Source organism: Macaca nemestrina, chromosome 11, assembly GCF_043159975.1.
Source record: "Macaca nemestrina isolate mMacNem1 chromosome 11, mMacNem.hap1, whole genome shotgun sequence".
Taxonomy (NCBI): domain Eukaryota; kingdom Metazoa; phylum Chordata; class Mammalia; order Primates; family Cercopithecidae; genus Macaca; species Macaca nemestrina.
Genome location: NC_092135.1, coordinates 127,697,379 through 127,715,804, shown reverse-complemented (window position 1 = coordinate 127,715,804; position 18,426 = coordinate 127,697,379). Strand labels below are relative to the sequence as shown.

Below are 18,426 nucleotides of genomic sequence, written 5' to 3'. Positions count from 1 at the left end.
GTTGGAAAATACCACGTGCTGCCTCTCACCATTGCAGTGCCCCTGGGGCTATAGATGCAATTTCACTGCCTAATCACTTTACTCCCTCCAACCTGCTTGGGGTTTCTAGCTCTTCTCTCATTTCCTGCTTGTGAGGGACTCTCCTTCCCTAGTCACACTTACGACCTGCTGCTTACAGTCAACTTGAGGTCGCAGCTTGTTTTTACCGGGAGTCTTGTTTTTTTAGCAAACAAGTTGCCATTTATAAGACTTCGCTTGTCAATCAGACCTCTTTTTCTTCCACATGGCATCCTGATCATGGTTTCATTGATGCAATCTTTGTGTCTTTATTTCCTTCCTTGGTTTTGTTCATTGTTAATAGGTGGTAAATACTTGTTTAGTTGCTTCAAATATTTAAAAATTGTTTTCTTCTGGAGCTGTTGCTAAACCAGAAGGCTAGAAAGGTTGGGTACCAAGTGGTTAAGCTTTTAGAAAAATTAGGAAAAGGCTTTATCAATTGAAATCTGTTATGTCTAAAGTTGTGAAATAAACACAACTATCTGATTTTAGGTGACCTGTTGAGCTATTTTCCTTTTCTATTTTGTAACTAGTCATATTTATAAAATACAGGGTGATGTGCATTTATTAAATTACAGATATTTGCAGTCTGCACTCTGTAGGTGCTTATTGTGAGGAAAAAATTGAGAGAGTGAAGCATTTTTGTAGATATCTCACAGGGTCTTTGTCTGAGGCTGGCACCAGACATTGTTTCTGGTGGCTAATTGGAAGGGGACTAGAAGTACAAGTTGAGGTACCATGAAGATTTACACTGCATACAAGGAGACATTCTGATAAATTCATTGGGACCATGCACTTCAGTGAAAAGAAAAATGCGTTGCCTGCTCTGAGATTTGGGATGAGTTATTAACCTCCCTTGACCTCAGTTTTCCAACGTGATTGATAACAGGGTTCGACCCCATGGTCTCTGTCATCCTCATCAGCTCTAAAATGCCCTGGTGGTTTGTTAAAGGTGACTTGAATTGGATATTTCTTTTATTTTTAAATGGACATTTCTACATGCTCTCTTCTTTACTGTGTGGACAATATGTTGTATGTACTGAATTCAAAAGCAGTTTCAAAACTTAAATGACTTGATATTTATTTAAAGTGAGAAGGCTTTAAACAAGTCCAGACTTTAAGATGACACAATTAAAATATCTCCTACCAATCCTGCCTTTTTGTTGATCGTATTGATTTATTGATTTACTTTATATGTGAAAAGCTGGTATTATTTCCCAAACAGGCAGATGGGGTAAAGGAAGATGTTGCTTCTTTTATAGTTTCAGCATGTTCCAGCCCTTTCATTAGGCCCTTACAATGAAAGGAACGTTGATTCTCTGTAATTGCTTGATTCTCTGTAACTACTTCTGGTAATATGTTTGAATAATGGTTGTATAAGCACATGGGAGAAACTGGTAAATTTGTGCTTTGTCTGTCTTTCCTATTTCTAAAATTAAAAAAAAATTAGTCTTTACAAATTTTTCTTAGATCGTAAGAAACATCCTAGTTTCTGATCAGTTGTTTGGAGTTGCATGTAATGGTTTAAACAGTGGATTGTGTTCCTCCTTCACTCAGTGTTTCCCCCTTAGCCTTTGGAGGCAAAAGAAATTTCTGCTCCAACCTTTGTCATCAAAAGTGCATCACAGACAGTCCTTTCAGCCTTTCCATTCCTGTGAACTCTTTCAGCTCTTCCTCCAGTCTAGCCGAACTGAAATTTTTTGCAGTCCTTCAATGCTACCTATTGCATTCCTGCTACCAAGCCTCATGGTAAGTGGTTTCGCATACTTAGGACAACTTTCCTGCCCTACCCCTATGCTCTCCTCTTTGTTCAAACTCACATTCATTTCTTCCATAATTATGTTTCCTATTGATAATGTGCCCAAGTTATATAACCTGTAAGCTTTTGATAAGAGGCTCTTTGTTGCTTCTAGAGCTTAAATCCTACCTAGGCAGAAGTGGAGCTTTCCTCTGGTTCTTGAGCCCCTTCCCTTTCATCTCCTTTGTTTTCTAGCCTTTGACATGACTCGGTGATGGGGCCTTCATGCTGCATTCGGGCCATGACAGCTTCGTTCATCTGAGCAGTGGAGGAGGCTGGGTTGATGGGGGAGGTGTCAGTAGATATTGGTAAGGATGTGAGAAGGTGGCAGTAAGGGAGTGGAGTCGGGAAGCAGGTGTCAGAAGGGAGTGTGGGATTAGATGGAGAGAAGAATAACTGGGAAGAGTGAGAGCTTCCTCCTGCCACCTCTCCCAGCCCCAGGTGATTTTCCATGAAAATAAAATACGAGAGAGCTACATTGTAAAATACAAGAGAGCTACACTGAGGAAGCAGATTCTGAATTTGCTTTATGTGATTTTCCTTGATTTGAGTGCAATTTCTATTTAGCCTTGGGCTTAGGGGTCTATTTTAAAGAAATACCATCATCCTATAAAATCTTCTCATATTAATCCTCAATATATAATAAAGTGAAATAATATAAAGAATAAAATGAAATAATAGCGAATTCCTCACCCTCATGTAGAAAGACTCTAGGAGATTTTGCTTACATATTTGAAATCTGAGGAAATTGACTAAAAAAGAAGTAATAGATATTGGAGTCCCAGAGTCCATTGAGCTAACCTCAGCAGGACAATTAAGAGGGATGATTGGAAATTATAATTTTGTGTAGCCTCCAGAAATGTGGACAAATACAGAGGTGTTATGTAGCTCAACTCCGGTTCTGTCAAGACTGCCTGGGAGTGAGGGCGGAATGTCACAGCCTAAAAAATGCAGAGAGAAAAACGATTTTAGGTTATTTTAGTACTGGTGAAAACTGCTGATTGCATGCAGCCAAACATACCTGATCTTGTTGAAATCAGGACACGCTACTATTTAAGTACCATTTAAGACAGGAACTATTTTATGCCCTGTTAATTTGCTGGAGGTAGGAAGACATTAATATATTTCTGGTTTCGGAGAAAACTTTGGAAAGTCTTTTAAAGCCATTATTTAACTTTTTAAAAAATTTACTATATTGTTCCAGAGACTAACCTTTTTGCTTTTTAGTGCAAGGAAGAGAAAATGGGTGAAGTGTTGAAGAATGGACTTTTAGGTTCCTTTAGTATTTTTCTAGTAGTGTCTTGCTGCAGAATATTTCCTGTCCGTTAATGAGAGGTTTGAGCTGCCAGCATGGGATTTAGGACGCTTTAAGTTTTCTCATGGCTCACTCCATCTTCCTGCTTTTTTTCTCTTTCTTAATTTCACTTCTAACTTAGAGTTGTGTTTTCCTTTCGTTATATTCTTACCTGCCTTCCCTGCTGTTTCATTTTCCTGATGCATCTCTTTAGCAGGTGCTCAGGAAGAACAGCTAGCTGACCCCAGCTTTCTGCAACAAACGCTTTTACTTGCTCAAGAGACTTTTATAACCACTGTCTGAAAAATGTTTGTGAATCAGCTGGGATGGCTGGGGAGCTGGATTTTAAGACTTTTGAAGTCCATTCCAACCCAGGACCTCTGTGATTCTGTGAAGCCCCACCAGGGCTGTTGGTTATTCACGTGAGGCCTGATTGTCCCAGTTCATGGATAATATGGGACATCTGTTTAGGTCTTTTCTTTAAGCATTGAAGCGTGTGATTCTTAGAGAGGAACGTGTGCAGCAGGGAGAGAAGCAGAGGTGGAAGGAGCTGGGGGTTCCTTGGCTCTGGGATGGGAAGGAGCAGTGCCCTAAGGCAGCACCCACAGCAGTGGGACCGGATATCCCTAGGTCCCTATTCACCTGATGCTGGTGACAACGGTGCTCACTTCAATGAGAGCAGCTCTGTGCCCACCTCCCAGCCCCAGCTCATGGAGTCTTTCTGTACTCTGCAGTAGCCATCAAGGACTTGTCCAACAATTTCTGTCTTCTTCCTTATTGTGGTTTTGAAACTCAAATGCCGGGATTCAGTGCCTGCCTTCTCGGGCTCCCAGTAGCAGGCCTCCCCTAAGGACAAGTAGCTCATGCCCAGCTGCCTGGGCTAGGGGTAGGGGATCTTGGAAAACAAGTAGGTATGGGTGGGGGGAACACACACTATCCCTTTACTAATGGTAGACTTGGAAGGGCTCCTTCCTGCTGATGGGAGGGAGAGCAGGCAAGAATTTGAGGGGAAAAGGCCAGGCAGGGTGGCGGAAGCTAAGGTAAGTTGCAAAGAAGGTGGGTGGAGTTTAGCTCATGAAGAGCACTGGTTCTTAACCATTTATGGACCGTAGAGCTTGTCAAAAAAAAAACTGCCTGGGCTTAGGTAAGGAGAGACTTCATCGAAAGGGCAATTGTCATAGGGCGAGGGGGAGCATTTATAGTTAGAGGAGGTGACTATTGCAATAGGGAGAATGCTCTCATCATGAGGTCTGCAAGGGTCTCAAAGGTCAGGCAGAAAGGAACTTTCTTTTGTAGGGAGAATTAAACGTGCTGGAAAGACCTAATGTGGAGGAGTAGGATGAGCAGGGGGCACAAACCAGTGGTTGACCAGATGTTTTTCCTTGTTTGTAGTAGATTCCTGGGGCCTCTGTGCAAAGTGCCACAAACTCAGTGGCTTGAACAACAGAAATTTATTCTCTCACAGTTTTGGAGGCCAGGAGTCTGAAATCAACATGTTGGCAAGATTGTTCCGTTTTGGAGGAATCTATTCCAGGCCTCTCTCCTGGCTTCTGGTGTTGCCTGCGATCCTCGGCATTCTTTTGGCTCGTGGATGGGCCACTCCCACGTTTATCTCCAGCTTCTGTGTCTCTGTCTCTTCTTGTCTTCTTATAAGGATGCCAGGCATCCATGACCACACTAATTAGTATGACCTTATCTTATCTATGTCCACAAAGACCCTGTTTCCAAATAAATCCACATTCTGAGGTACTGGGGATTGCAACATCAACAAATCTTCTTTTGGGGGTACACAATTCAATTTGTAACACTTGCAATCCACGGCTTCTAAGGAGGTTACTCTGCATTCCCGTACTGACTCAGGCTGAGGGGGGATCAGAGTTCAAAGGCCCACAGGGTAGAAGAGACTCAAATTTGGTCAAGTCATATTAGCAGGTATCTTGCTCAGATGGGTCAATGGGGGCAAAGGGTTCACCTATTCATTTATGAGAATTTGCGGGGTCTGTGTCTGGCCTTTGGGGGTCAAAGGGGTCATTGGTGAGTCTTATCTAAGTCATATGGGGAAGGGTGGTTTTTTGCAGTAAGTCGTTTCCTGGAATACAAACGGACGGTGATTTGACAACCATCACTGTTTTCCAGGTGTACAGGGCTCAGGTAAAACTCAGTGCTGTCAAGCTCTTTGAAAATCTGATAAGAATTATAGCCCTCTTTCTGGAAAGAGGTCAGATATAGAGAGGAGTAATTATTTATATGCAATTTCTTTTTTGTTGTTGTTGTTGTTGTTTTTTTTTTTTTTTGAGACGGAGTCTCGCTCTGTCGCCCAGGCTGGAGTGCAGTGGCGTGATCTCTGCTCACTGCAAGCTCCGCCTCCCGGGTTCACGCCATTCTCCTGCCTCAGCCTCCCGAGTAGCTGGGACTACAGGTGCCCGCCACCACGCCTGGCTAATTTTTTTTTTTGTATTTTTAGTAGAGACGGGGTTTCACCATGTTAGCCAGGATGGTCTCAGCCTCCTGACCTCGTGATCTGCCTGCCTCGGCCTCCCAAAGTGCTGGGATTACAGGCGTGAGCCACTGTGCCACGCCCTTTTATATGCAATTTCAATAGATTCTTAGATTCCTTGGGAGCCTTGTGAGCTCAAGAGGCCCAAGTGAAAAAAACCAAACAAAGGGCAAGGAGTGAGGGTCAGGCCAGGTGCATCCAGGTGGCTCCAGATCATCCTGTTGGGAGCATGTGGGAAGTGCGAGAAATATTGTAGTAGGCATGGCTGGAAAGGCTTTCTGAGCTCAAGAGGCCCATGGTTCCAGGTAAGAAAAACCAAACAAAAGGCAAGGAGTAAGGGTAAAGCTAGGTGCATCCAGGAGGCCTCAGATCCTCCTGTTGGGAGCATGTAGGAAGTGTGGGGAGTATTGTGGTGGGCATGGCTGAGAGCAGGTGGGAAGTGTGGGGAGTATTGTAGTGGGCATGACTGGTAAGTAGCGTCAGGGCCAGACTCCCCAGGGCCTCATATGAGACTTTCATTTGGTCGTCAATGAGAACCTAGTGGACTTTTCTTGGCAGGTGAATACAATTTTCAGCGCTGTGCTTTAGGAAGATTCTACTTTGACGATGGTCTGTAGGAATTATCGAAATAGGGCAATGTTGAACTGTGGGGAAACATGTTAGGAAGTCATTGCAGTAATTTCTGATGGTAGGCATACTCATGTAGTTATTATTTATCACTTTCATTTTAATATCTGCAGTATTAAAACCCTTAGTAAGAGCACTTAGTAATGAGGTCATTAAGGACTTGTTTACCCTTGGAAATGCACAGGAACTTCTTATATGAGTTAGCTAAGGCCTCCATAACAAAGCACCACAGACGAGGTGGCTTAAACAGCAGACATTTATTTTCTCACAGTGCTGGAGCCTGGGAGTCTGAGATTAGGTGTCAGCAGGTTTGATTTCTCCTGAGGCCTCTCTCCTTGGCTTGCAAACAATTGCCTTTTCACTGCGTCCTCATACGGCCTCTCCTCCCGGCATGGGCATCCCTGGTGTGACTCCTCCTTTTAAGGGCAGTAGTCCTGTTGGACCAGGGCCCCACCCTCATGGCCTTATCTTCATCTCATCACCCCTTAAAGACTTTATCTTCAAATACAGTTGCATTCTGACATACCAAGGGGTGGGACCTCAACATATGGATTTTGGGGGGATGCAATTCAGCCCATAACTTCTTAAGGGACTGATGCCCCAACCCAGTGTGGGGTTGGTGTTTCTCTGAGGATTTTCAGGGATCTCTGTCAGGAAAGCAAAAGAGAATGTTTGTGTCTGCAGAAGCTACCGAGCACCCCAAACCGCAGAGGGCTGCTTCTGCCTCGAGGCTGTGGCTCATCTCATCACCCACGGTGAGGTGATTGACAGGAGCCCTTCTTGAAAGAATGATGATGGCTAAAGCCCAATGGCTGACATGTAATTTGTTGGGGGTAAGGAGAGTGCCAACTGTGAGGCCAATGGCTTATAGCGATATCCAGAATTATAACTCTGATATGAAAGTAATTTGAGCCAAAAAGATACATGAAAAAAGATGACATGGTAATTTTGATATCTGGTTTTGCTCAGCCCTTTCTGTTGACAGTTCCTTAATTGCTTTCTGAATTTATTTCCTTTCCATTATTATTTCTATCCATTGTGTTTCTCGGGAGCGATGCTCTTTTTATATCACATTCCGGTCCAGGATGGGAGGGTGATTCTCTTCTTCCGCGACGCCCACAGGCTGAGAGGGTGCCCATCCGAGTCGCTTTGGTTCCGAACAAACTTCCCGTGCATCCCATATTAGCTCCGTCAATCTGCTTTCTCAAGTGTGAAGAAAATTCACCCTGGTGATTTTTCACTTCCTCTCAGCTTCATAATAATAAAAGAACGCTTAATTGCTTGATCTCACAAGGCTTTTCCTTGTTCAAAAACAAAGGTGAGGATGGAATAGTAGCGCAGGTGGAGAATGACCCATGGGATGAGAGACGAGACAAGAAAATTAATTTACTTATTCATAAACTTATTGCCATGGGATCGAGGCATTCTTAGAATTCACGGCAGCATTAACGTTGGCTGGCATATGCAAGTGTTTACTCTGTAGCAGACACCTTGCTCAGTGCCTTATATGCACTCTCTCATGCAATCTCCAAACAACCTTAGGAGTTCAGTTCTGGCATTAGCTGCATCTTAAGATTTAAGGAGTTGGCAGACTTGCCTGGTGTGATACTACTGTTACGTTGGTGCAAAATTAATTGTGATTTTACCATTACTTGTCATGACAAAAACCACAATTACTTTTGCACCAACCTGATAGAAAGGAAAAGGGGCAGAACTGGAACCCACGACTGACAGATTTCAAAACCTGGGTCACATTTCTTGTGTAAAATCTGGTTCTCATCTTTTGGACCAGGTTAACCTGCCAAATGCCACGCCAGCAAACACAGCAGGTCTGTCAGCCTTGCTGTCACTTGTAGGCAATCTGCACGAGAGGCCACCAAATGATGAGAATGGCCAGAGTAGCTTTGCTAATTTCTCATAGCCAATGTAAAATTATTATTAATGATTCTCATTTTCTTATTACATTTTCTTTAAAGATGCTGAAGACTAGGGTAAGGTTTTAGAGTGTACCACATTTAAAAATGTGAGTAGTATTGCAACTCACTTCATTCATTCACCTATTTGCTCATTCTATAAAATATATGCAGATACTCTGTAAACTATCGAGGATTGTTTTAGTCATAGCTCTTAGTAGAATGTCCACGACTGCATATCCACCAGATGTGACCTTCGTGACCTCGGCTGGGGTGGCTTTGCTCTCCCTGGACACTGTGGAGGCCTTCCTGGTGCCCCTGTGGTGCTGCCGTTTGAGTATGCATTACACTTGTCCTTTGTGAGTGACTGCAGGCTACAAACCACATGAATCCACAAAGGCCACGGGGACAGATTCAGAGATGATCAAACTGCTCATTTCTGAGTAATAGAAAACTCAGGCATAGAAAGTTTTGCTAATCTCTTTTGACCTAATTAAAATATTAGCTAATCTCAAGGTCACTTTGATGTTTATATTGATTCAAACTTTTGAGGAAATGATTTAAATATATCTAATTTAAGTTGGTGTGTGAAATTACTGACATTATAAAAAGCCGACTGGGTAGAAATCCTCTGAGGTTGACTCAGTACTAATATTAGACTATTGTGACTCAGGATTATGTTATTATCACTATCCTGATGGTAATACTCTTTCCTACTAAGTAAAATTTGTGATAGTTGATGTGTTAAAAAATCTCAGGTGTTATTATTAGTTTTATATATGTGTATGTGTGTGTGTATATATATATGTAGACACTCACATACACACACACACACACTTTGTTTCCCCTTCTAGTTCTAAGTTGAGGCAACCAGCTATTTTACATGTAGGCAAATGGGCTGTTAGCACCCATTCATGCATTTCAGATATTCTATGAAATAGCGTAAAGAAATGATATATGTAAAAATAATCCAACTGGAAATCACTGTAGTAAATTTATATTCACTATTATTTAATTATTTAAAATATAGTACCAGCTCCTTTACCTAGCATTTGATAAATTACTTTAAATGGGTTTCCCGGATACCTGAAGTTTATTCTTTAAACTCTGATGTTATTCTTTGCAGTCATTTTTAAGAAATGGTCCCTCAGTACACTATATGTACCAGCAGAGCACACAGAATATAATTTACCCTCTCTGTTGTAACTGAAGGGCATTATCTTGGTCTTTAATTTAGAATCAGGCAGTAACTGATCAGAAGCCCTAGGACATTGCCCTCTCACCCCCAACCCCACCCAGCGGCCTCCAGTGGCCAACTTCTTGACTCCATGTTTCTCCCTTTCATATATTTTTCCTGCTTCTTTCCAAGCCAGATGTCTCTCTGAGCTTATATCACTGAGCTGGTTTTTAGTAAAAACTTTTCTTTCTAATGTGTAGCTTCTAATTTATTTGGGCTATGCAACCAGATAATCAATTTTGTTAGACGTGTTCAAAATGAAAATAAAATATCCTAACCAAAGGCCTTCTCCAGGCATACAGTGTATAATTATTCAATAAATTTTACCTACTTGAGGATTTTTTAGCTTTGTTTAGTGGCATATGCTAGGTAAGTAAATTATTTTATGTGTGTGTGTGTGTAAATTTTTTTAGAGACAGCGTTTCACTTTGTCCTCCAGACTGGAATGCAGTGGCACAATGTGACCTCTGACTTCTTGGCTCAAGCAATCTTCAGCCTCCTGAGGAGCTAGAATTACATGCACAAGTCATTGTGCCCAGCTAATTTTAAAATGTTTTTGTAGAGATGGGCGGCGGGAGTGGGGGTAGAGGGGGTCTTGCTATATTGCTCAGGCTGGTCTAGAACTCCTGGCTTCTAGTGATTCTCCTCCCTCAGCCTCCCAAAGGGATTACAGACATGAGCCACTGTGTGCTCAGCTATATAAAATTTTGATTGAGCCATGAGGCCACTTTAAGAGATGTTAAAATAAAAGCAAAGAAATTTAAAAAGAGGAATATCATTTTATTTAGCTTATGTAACAGTTACTGAATTGGCATACCTAAAAATTATTAAATTCAGCCAATTTACTAATTTTGTTGACTTTAGTCTACTCACAAATAGGGTATGAAATTTGCAACGTAACAATTTGGAGGGCAGCTGAGACTCGGTGCCCTGGTGGAAGAACGAAGCCTTGTTAAGGCAGAATTCACTGAGGTGGGCTGTGCGTCTGGGGCACCAGCTTTTCGAGGCTGATGCATGGTGAGCTACATCACATGCTGCGTGACAGGCCCTTGGAAACAGGTCTTCATGAAGACATGAGTTTGAGTTGAGAATTATGGAGCCCACCTTCTGGAGCCACATAGTATAAAGCGCAATAAAAAGCATGTAGTGCGGTTCCATTTTTCCTGACTATATTTTTTACAGGGAGGAATTGGGAAGAACTCTTATTCAAAGGAATGGTGTTGGCCTGGTGTCATCCCCTTCCTAGACTGACAATGTTTTCTCCTGTGGGGCCTTCACAGCATGAAGCTTTTTGTGTAATAACACTGTGTATTTCCTCCTACCTCCAGATTCTTAGGGGAATTTTGGATTCACTATTTCCTGGCCAGTAGTACCTGTGATTAAAAAAACAGCTCTCATGCTCTATTGCCTACATTATATCTATGAGAATATAGGACTGGCAGGCTCTGAAGGCCGTTGGGCACAGCTCTTGCCTCTGTGCCAGAAAAGGAGGGTTATCGCCATTGGATAGATATAGCAACAAAAGCCCAGGGGTCATGTGACTTCTCCATCAGGTGACTACGTTTCTTTTCTTTTTTTTTGTTTTTTGAGACAAGGCTCACTGAATCACGCAGATGGGAGTGCAGTCATATCAGTGACATGATGGTGGCTCACTGCAGTTTTGACTTCCTGGGCTCCAGCAATCCTCCCACCACAGCCTCCTAACTAGCTGGGGCCACAGGTGTGTGCTACCACACCCAGCTAATTTTTGTATTTTTGATAGAGATGGGGTTTGCCATGTTGCCCAGGCTGGTTTTGAACTCTTGGACTCAAGTGATCCTCCTGCCTTAGCCTCCCAAAGTGCAGGGATTACAGGCGAGAGTCACCATGCCCAGTCTGAATTTCTGCCCTGGGTCTCTTTTCATGCTTATAACAAAAAAACTCTCTTTCCTTTGTCTTCTTTATGAAGTATAGAAATAAATAAATGACTTACAATATCAGCAAAAAAATATAAACTCCTTTTTTTGTGTTAAAAAATTGAAATAGAAAAGGATACAATAAATGTATTTGGTGGATCGGTCTTTAAGAGCCTTTTTCAGAGGACTAAAAGTTATTGAGAACAGTGTATCTAAGCAAAGCTAATTTTCAAAATTATAATTACTATTTCATTGTCTAAATTATAAGGAACATGTTTGGAATAATAGTCACAGGTGATGAGGTTTTAATTTAAATGGGAAGCAAATCAGTATTTAAAGTAGCTCCACACAATTAGGTTGCTATTATTTGAATAAATGGGATCTAAATACTGGAAATATAACCGTGTCATAATCTCTGTTCTAGAATGTACGTTTACTGTTATGGAATCAAGAAAGGGAGCTCTTTTTTTTCTTATTTTAGTTACCATACTCTCCATCCTGATTTTTACTTGTTGTAGAGCTAATGTTGGGTTTTGATACATAAAATCAAGTGTCATTAAGGATTTCCTATTTATTGAATTCATTTTGCATGTTTTGAAATCAATGCAAGGTTGAAATGCCGGCTTTTCGTCTTTTGGATCTTCTTCAGCGGATGTGCTTTGGTGGCTGCCAGAATTAGCCATGTTCAGGACCTTTCCAGGACAAGTTGTCACAGTGTGGCCAGAGCAGCCTGTAGCAGACCCTCCCATCTGCATAAGCATGCCAAAGGCCTCACCCCAGAGACCAGGACAGGCCACGTGTCCAGGTAAACACCATGATTTAAGATACATCAGGATTGCTCACTTAGCCTATGTGAGCCTTTTGCCTAGAGATGGTCCTGGAATCACCCCAGGGTATTAGAGATTAATGGCATTATAGAAGGTGGACCTTCCAAGAGCCCTAGAGATGATCGAGATGATCTAGATTCGAGACAGCTCCCTCACTTCACCCATGAAACCCAGAGCGTGGAGATGATGACCACAAGTGGATAGAGAGTGCCATTGTTCTCTTGATTCCGCAGTTAGTGTTCTTTCTTCTACAGCAATGTTTCTGGGGACAGAAAGAGGAAAGAGGGAGACACACACTCTCTGTGGGTGTATTCTCAGGGAGGTCTGTGAGTTGGCTGAGGTAACGTGTAATGTTCGTGTGCTCTCTGGTTACCATCACCTTAGATCAGAAGCGACCACTTTATGATTGAGTACCACTCTGAGATAGAAGGCCTGCTTGGGTTGATCATAGAGTTGGCCAGTGAGAAAAAAATAATCAGTAATAAGTCAATGATGTATTTGCTCCAAGTGAAGGTCCAAAGTCACATGGAACCACAGGACAAAAGTTTCAAGGTGGGTTGAACAAGGAGAGGATGTGGGAGGATTCAACATCACATGGCCCATGGTGGCCCCATAGCCTGTGGTGGTCCTTGGAAGTAGCATCAGTGGACACACTCCAGAGAAACTTCATGAGCACGGTCACCTATGAGCAACCAACTAGCTGCAGTAAAGTAGTATTTTCTACCATGTTATATTAATTTAAGTTTATCAGTTTTGCGATTTTTAATAAAAATATACTTGTATCTCTTTGAGTAGCAACTTTAATGGAGGTTAACATTGGGTATTTGTGAAACTTGTTTTCCAGTAAAAGGAGTCTCTTCACTTTTGAGCTTTGATAAATATTCCATGCCATGCTGGCCTTATCATTCAGATTCCTACATGCAGGTCCGTGTCCACCTGGGGAATGAAACCCTCGGAAACCCAGACTCTTAGCTGGATCCTAGCTACCCTCACTTCTTGTGGCTGTTTGCTTTGCAATAGCTTTAGATAGAATTTTTTTTTTTTTTTTTTTTTTTTTTGCCACTAGTCTCATAGTGAAGGGATAATCACCAAAGAAAGTGACACTTTGTCCTCTACAAAGCAATTCTTTTTTTTTTTTTTTTTTTTTTTTTTTAAGACGGAGTTTTGCTCTTGTGGCTCAGGCTGGAATGCAATGGCGCAATCTCAGCTCACCGCAACCTCCTCCTCCAAGGTTCAAACGATTCTCCTGTCTCAGGTTCCTGAGTAGCTGGGATTACAGGCAAGCACCACCATGCCCGGCTAATTTTGTATTTTTGTTAGAGATGGGGTTTCTCCATGTTGGTCAGGCTGATCTCAAACTCCTGACCTCAGGTGATCTGCCCGCCTTGGCCTCCCAAAGTGCTGGGATTACAGGTGTAAGCCACCATGCCCGGCCTCTACAGAACAATTCTAAACCCTTTGGATGACTTGGAAAATGCATCATTGAGTGGGGGTGGGGAGGCGTCACCAACTGTCCTGCCTGGACTCTGTCGTTGTTGTAAATTCCCATTTACCCTTCTAGGAATGAAACTTTGGTGATAAATGTTACTGCTAATCTTAGTAGATAAAGTCTTTGTAGATTAGTTCCTAACCCTAGCAGATAAAAGCAACTCTACATATAGAATGTTAGACCTCAAGTAACTGTATCTTGGGTAATGTGAGGTAAATATTAATACAACTTTATAATAATCACTTAAGATTATATTGCACTGTACATTTGATTTCTCTAACCAGCCATGAGGAAAGTGGGCACTGGTCTTTTAGATTTTATGTAAGGAAGCTGCAATTCAGAGTTACTGTCCAGTCTGCAGAGGAGGCGGGGCTGGAGCCCAGTCTCTCATACCCAGGTTCATAGCTCTGTTCTTTGCCTCATTCTGTAGCCTCAAGACAGCCCTGTCTAGCTCCAGTAAAACTGCAAGAAAGTCTTTGGGGAATACGGAGCTACCTCCCTAGCCCAGGAAATTATGACCCTGTAAATAAAAATGTCCTGTAGGAGAGTCCAGGAACAGGCTGGCAAGGAGGACAGAGTTAAGGCCAGGAGACTGGGCTTGGAGCTAGTCTCACATGTTCCCAACGACAGAGGACTTCAGAAACAACTTGGGAAACAAGCATTCCATCTATTTGTGTTTCATGTTTTTTTTTCTGATGGATCTTGAATTTTTAGATGCTTATCTTTAGATGTAAATCTCAAACTCTGTTCAGTGCCAAACAAAGCTACTTTTGCCTCCCTCCTAACTTGCTTGTCTGTGCCATGATACCCTTCAATTAGCATGTATGATTAAGAATTTAAAGCTCAACAGTTATGAAGGGTGGCTGAAACAGAGACTAATGATCTGGGGGCTTGATACTCTATGTAGTTACTTGTTTCTAAATGTATGCTAAGATTCACCCAGCTCAAACTGTCTTTCCTGAAAAGTAAATGATTAAAAGAAAATAAAATGTCCAGGAAACTTAGCTCTTAATTATTATTATTATTTTTTTGGAAATGTAGAGTATAGTAAAAACAATCCGGCATTGACTCTTCCCTGCACCATATATTATGTTTGCGGTTTGTGAACTTAAGTCTTAGATGTCTCACCTCTAAAATGGAGTTGGTAACATTTGCCTTACAGGGTTATTTTTAGGTTTGGAAATCATATTTTCAACACTTATAGCACTGCTACAGAACACTCAGTTATATGAGAATTTATCATGCATTTTATTTTCTACACAATGTATTGAGTGTGTTACTGTTCATAAATTAAGTTTGCTGTGACTGTAATTCAGGTGATCTGCCTCTTTTGCAGCCACATGTTTGAATGCTTGATTTTGCTTTCTACCGTGGTTCATACTGATTGCCAAACTACTAAAAATGCTGCTGTAGTAATTGGTACTGCTGTTTGGATTTTATTTTTTTCTGTTACCAGCAAAACTTCTGTTTTTAGAAGCAATATTTATAGAATGAACTGGCCGTTAATCTATATTCTATTCAGCAAAATTAGAGTTTTAATAGCTGTTTGCTGAAAATCTTCCCCGAAGAGCTGGGCACAATAGAGATCCTGATAACTGTATCTCATGTTGGACGTTCTACAATGCAAATGTTTTAATGAGGCTGCAAGTGCGACTGAATTTTAACTAGAGATAAGCTATTGTTTTATTTTAGCAAGTCACTTGTACATTTGCCTTAAATATGCAAATACGTATTTTGGTCCAAAATAGTTTTGTGTGTTGGAATAAGTTCTTGCTTTCTAACACACAGTAATAGAACCTGTCACTTTAAGATTTCTTATTAGTTCATCCGGTTCTCTCTCCCTACATGTGTAGATGTGATAAGGAAAGTAAATAACCGAGTCCTTCATAGAATTATCACAGACTCTGGATGTTAGGTCAGAAGACCGAAGATAACCAGTTTGGAGCTCACTGTGCCTACTATTGGTCAAAGCGAAACCTGGGCCAAATAGCCTGGTAACTCCAGGCCATTCTGGCAAAATGCAAAAAACAGTGAGCCCAGCATGTTCCACCCAGCTTTGGGTCCACAGCGAGGCTTCTGGAATCATAGCCAGAAGCCTGCAACCTTCCAAGAGATGGCTGTCTTCGTGGACAGCTCTCATGCACAGCTGGGTCAGTCTAAGTCCATATCAGTGGAAGTTTTGGACCCAGAGCTGTTCTGCCTCACCTGAGGCATCTTTACTGGCTGTGGTTGGCTCTACCAGATACCACCTTCTTTTACGGTAAATCTCTCTCTGGGATGTTTTATCCTTTTAACAGTCAGGCTTCCACCAGGGTCCCCCAGTGTATCCAGAATGCCTTTAATGTCTGATTCCCCATAGTGGACTCAGTTGAAGCCTTTCTGACCTGGTCAGTTGATATTTATAAGGGTGACCAGAACTCCCAATTCCCCTGATTAGAGTTTTGTACCTGAGTCCTAGATTCTCTTGGATAATCCTCAGCAGTCCCTCAAAGAAAGTACTATCCCCATTTCAAATATTCAAAAAGTGAGGAGTTGATAAGTTACTTTAACTCCACAAGAACTAAGAGGTATTATGTGGCTGTGCTGGGATTTGACCCTAGTAGCGCTCAACTCCAGAGTATGGTTGACTTCAGTTTGCAACTAATGCCTTAATCCACGTTGTGATTGACCAGCTGCCAAAACATAGGAACAGTAAGATAACAAAAAGTGACAGACTACCAGCTCAAAAGCTTCATACTCCTCACCTGCATATTGAAGAAAAGGGCTTCAAAGAAACTCAGGACTGAGTGGTTATGGAGACGGTGTAACATGCCACCGACACTATGTGATGAAGGTTTCAAGGTGGTTATTTATGATTTCCTGTCAGTACGTCTTAGAGGAAGGGCTGGTGGAGACAGGTTCAAAGAACTGGGTTGAAATTCTTCTCTGTCACTTAGGGAGCCTAACCCTGCGTGTAACCTCGTAGGACTTTGGTTTCCTTCTCTGTAAAGAGAAGGTGAAACCTCACAAGGTCAGGGTGGTTGTGGGGATCTTTCAGAGCTGTGTCAGTTGCATGCTTTGCTAACCTAGTTGATTTCAATCAATTTGCCGATAAGCCTGTTCTGTCTATGGTCTGCCTACCAGTCTCCTGAAATTCCAGCTATTTGGTTCTTTTAGAAGATGAGGACTGATTATTGAGATTTCTACAATTGTTAAGTGGCAGAACTTTCTAAATTTACTTCTTATTAATTTATAAAGTGACCCATTTTATGAAGAACTTTTAATGAATTGTGTCACAACAACTGTTTTCATGTAAGCCAGGGATTCCCAAACTTTCTTGATTCCTGGTGGTCTTAGCATCCCGGTAAATTTCTTATAGTGCTTCAGGTCAAAAGGTATTGCTAATGGTTCTTTTTATTAAGTAGTTAGATCCCAACAACTTATGTGCAAACAACTTTGTAGCTGTTTGAAAAAAAATACACATAATTTGAAAGAAAAAAAATACATTTGCTTTATTCTTAAGTAATCGCAGTTACGTTCTGCTGGGACTGTGTGCCTGTGGGGCACTATACAGCTGCTTAGTTGATCACTTCATTTCCTGTTCACATCAACTGTCAGGGAGTATTTGCTTTTATTATCCCAGCAATTGCTGAAAAACCCAGCTTTGGTAAGATATGATATCATCAAAATGTAATAGGATGTAATGTTGAAACAATGAACTACTTCTAGCTAGTAGTTTGTGAAATGTCTGACCGAAGTTGTAGATCCTGTGTTTCTCTTGAAAATTAAAAACATATAATCTGTGGTGCCCTGTGCCTTCAACTTGGCACCCCGTGGCACTTTGGCACACAGTTTGGGAACTGCGGATATAAGCAGCATGTACATTGCCATATTGGCATTTGACAGGCGTGGACGCAGCTCTTAGGGTTCTCTAAGATGCATAAGTATCACGAAAGGACTGCAGCCGAGGACCCAGTTCTGGTGAGTGGTCTTCCAGTACACTGTCGGCGGTTGAGGAAATGGTACATTTCTGTGCCTTGCCAAACGAAGTTGCTCTTAGGTTCTCTAAGATGCATAAGTATCATGAAAGGACCGCAGCCTGGAACCGGGTCCTGGTGAGTGGTCTTCCAGTACGCTGTCGGCGGTTGAGGAAATAGTACATTTCTGTGCATTGCCAAATGGAGCAAGTGCACACCCATTGATGGTGTTCCCATGACCCTGAGCCATTCTCATGAACGTCAGCTGCAGGCTCCCCACTGGATAGAACTGGCCATCTGAATGCGGGTCTCAGTTAAGAATGTGGAACAGTTGCTTTCTGCATAACATTCTTCTAAGTGCACTTACTGCTTTCCAGGAAACCGTTCTCTTCTACCGTGTCCATGGGCTGTGAGGCCGTTTAGATTGTTTCCTGTGATTTCTGCAGCATGACACAGTGGGCCACAAATGCTCCCTTTTCTGTGTCATTTGCTCTCTTCATTGATAAAGGACACTCATCCTTCCTGTTTATTTTCAGAACTTGTTCTTAGGTTTATTGGGCGTGGCTCATTCTAAAGTCTGAAAACCTTCCATTGTCAAAACAAATAGTACCAGGGCATGATGTTCATATTTTACTTCAAACAGAACTTAAAGCACAAACAACATTACAATACTCATCTACAAAGTTATGCCATTGTTTAAATTCCTATTATATTTTTTTGCAGGATGGATTGATTTTTCTCATGACAAAAACTTTTATGTGATAAAATTTCACCTACTGAATATTTCTAGCCAATGGGCTGAATCAGTGATTATAATTCTGGTGGGAGAAGAAGAG

At 41.8% G+C, this 18,426-nt stretch overlaps 1 protein-coding gene across 5 annotated transcripts in view; it reads left to right on the top strand.

Moving 5' to 3' along the window:
• The window catches only part of LOC105473962 (delta/notch like EGF repeat containing), a 363,113-nt gene that overhangs the window by 92,954 nt on the left and 251,733 nt on the right, over positions 1–18,426 (top strand). The window contains exon 1 of one of the 5 annotated variants that reach the window (XM_011728235.2): positions 1,756–1,806. The exons of 2 other annotated variants lie outside the window; for them this stretch is intronic. In XM_011728235.2, the coding sequence (XP_011726537.2) occupies positions 1,771–1,806 (36 nt within the window). In that variant the 5' untranslated portion in view covers positions 1,756–1,770. Of the gene's footprint in view, positions 1–1,755; positions 1,807–12,386; positions 12,486–12,532; positions 12,698–18,426 lie in introns of those variants that run through there. 2 more of the 5 variants (XM_011728234.2, XM_011728233.3) reach the window with 2 other exon arrangements.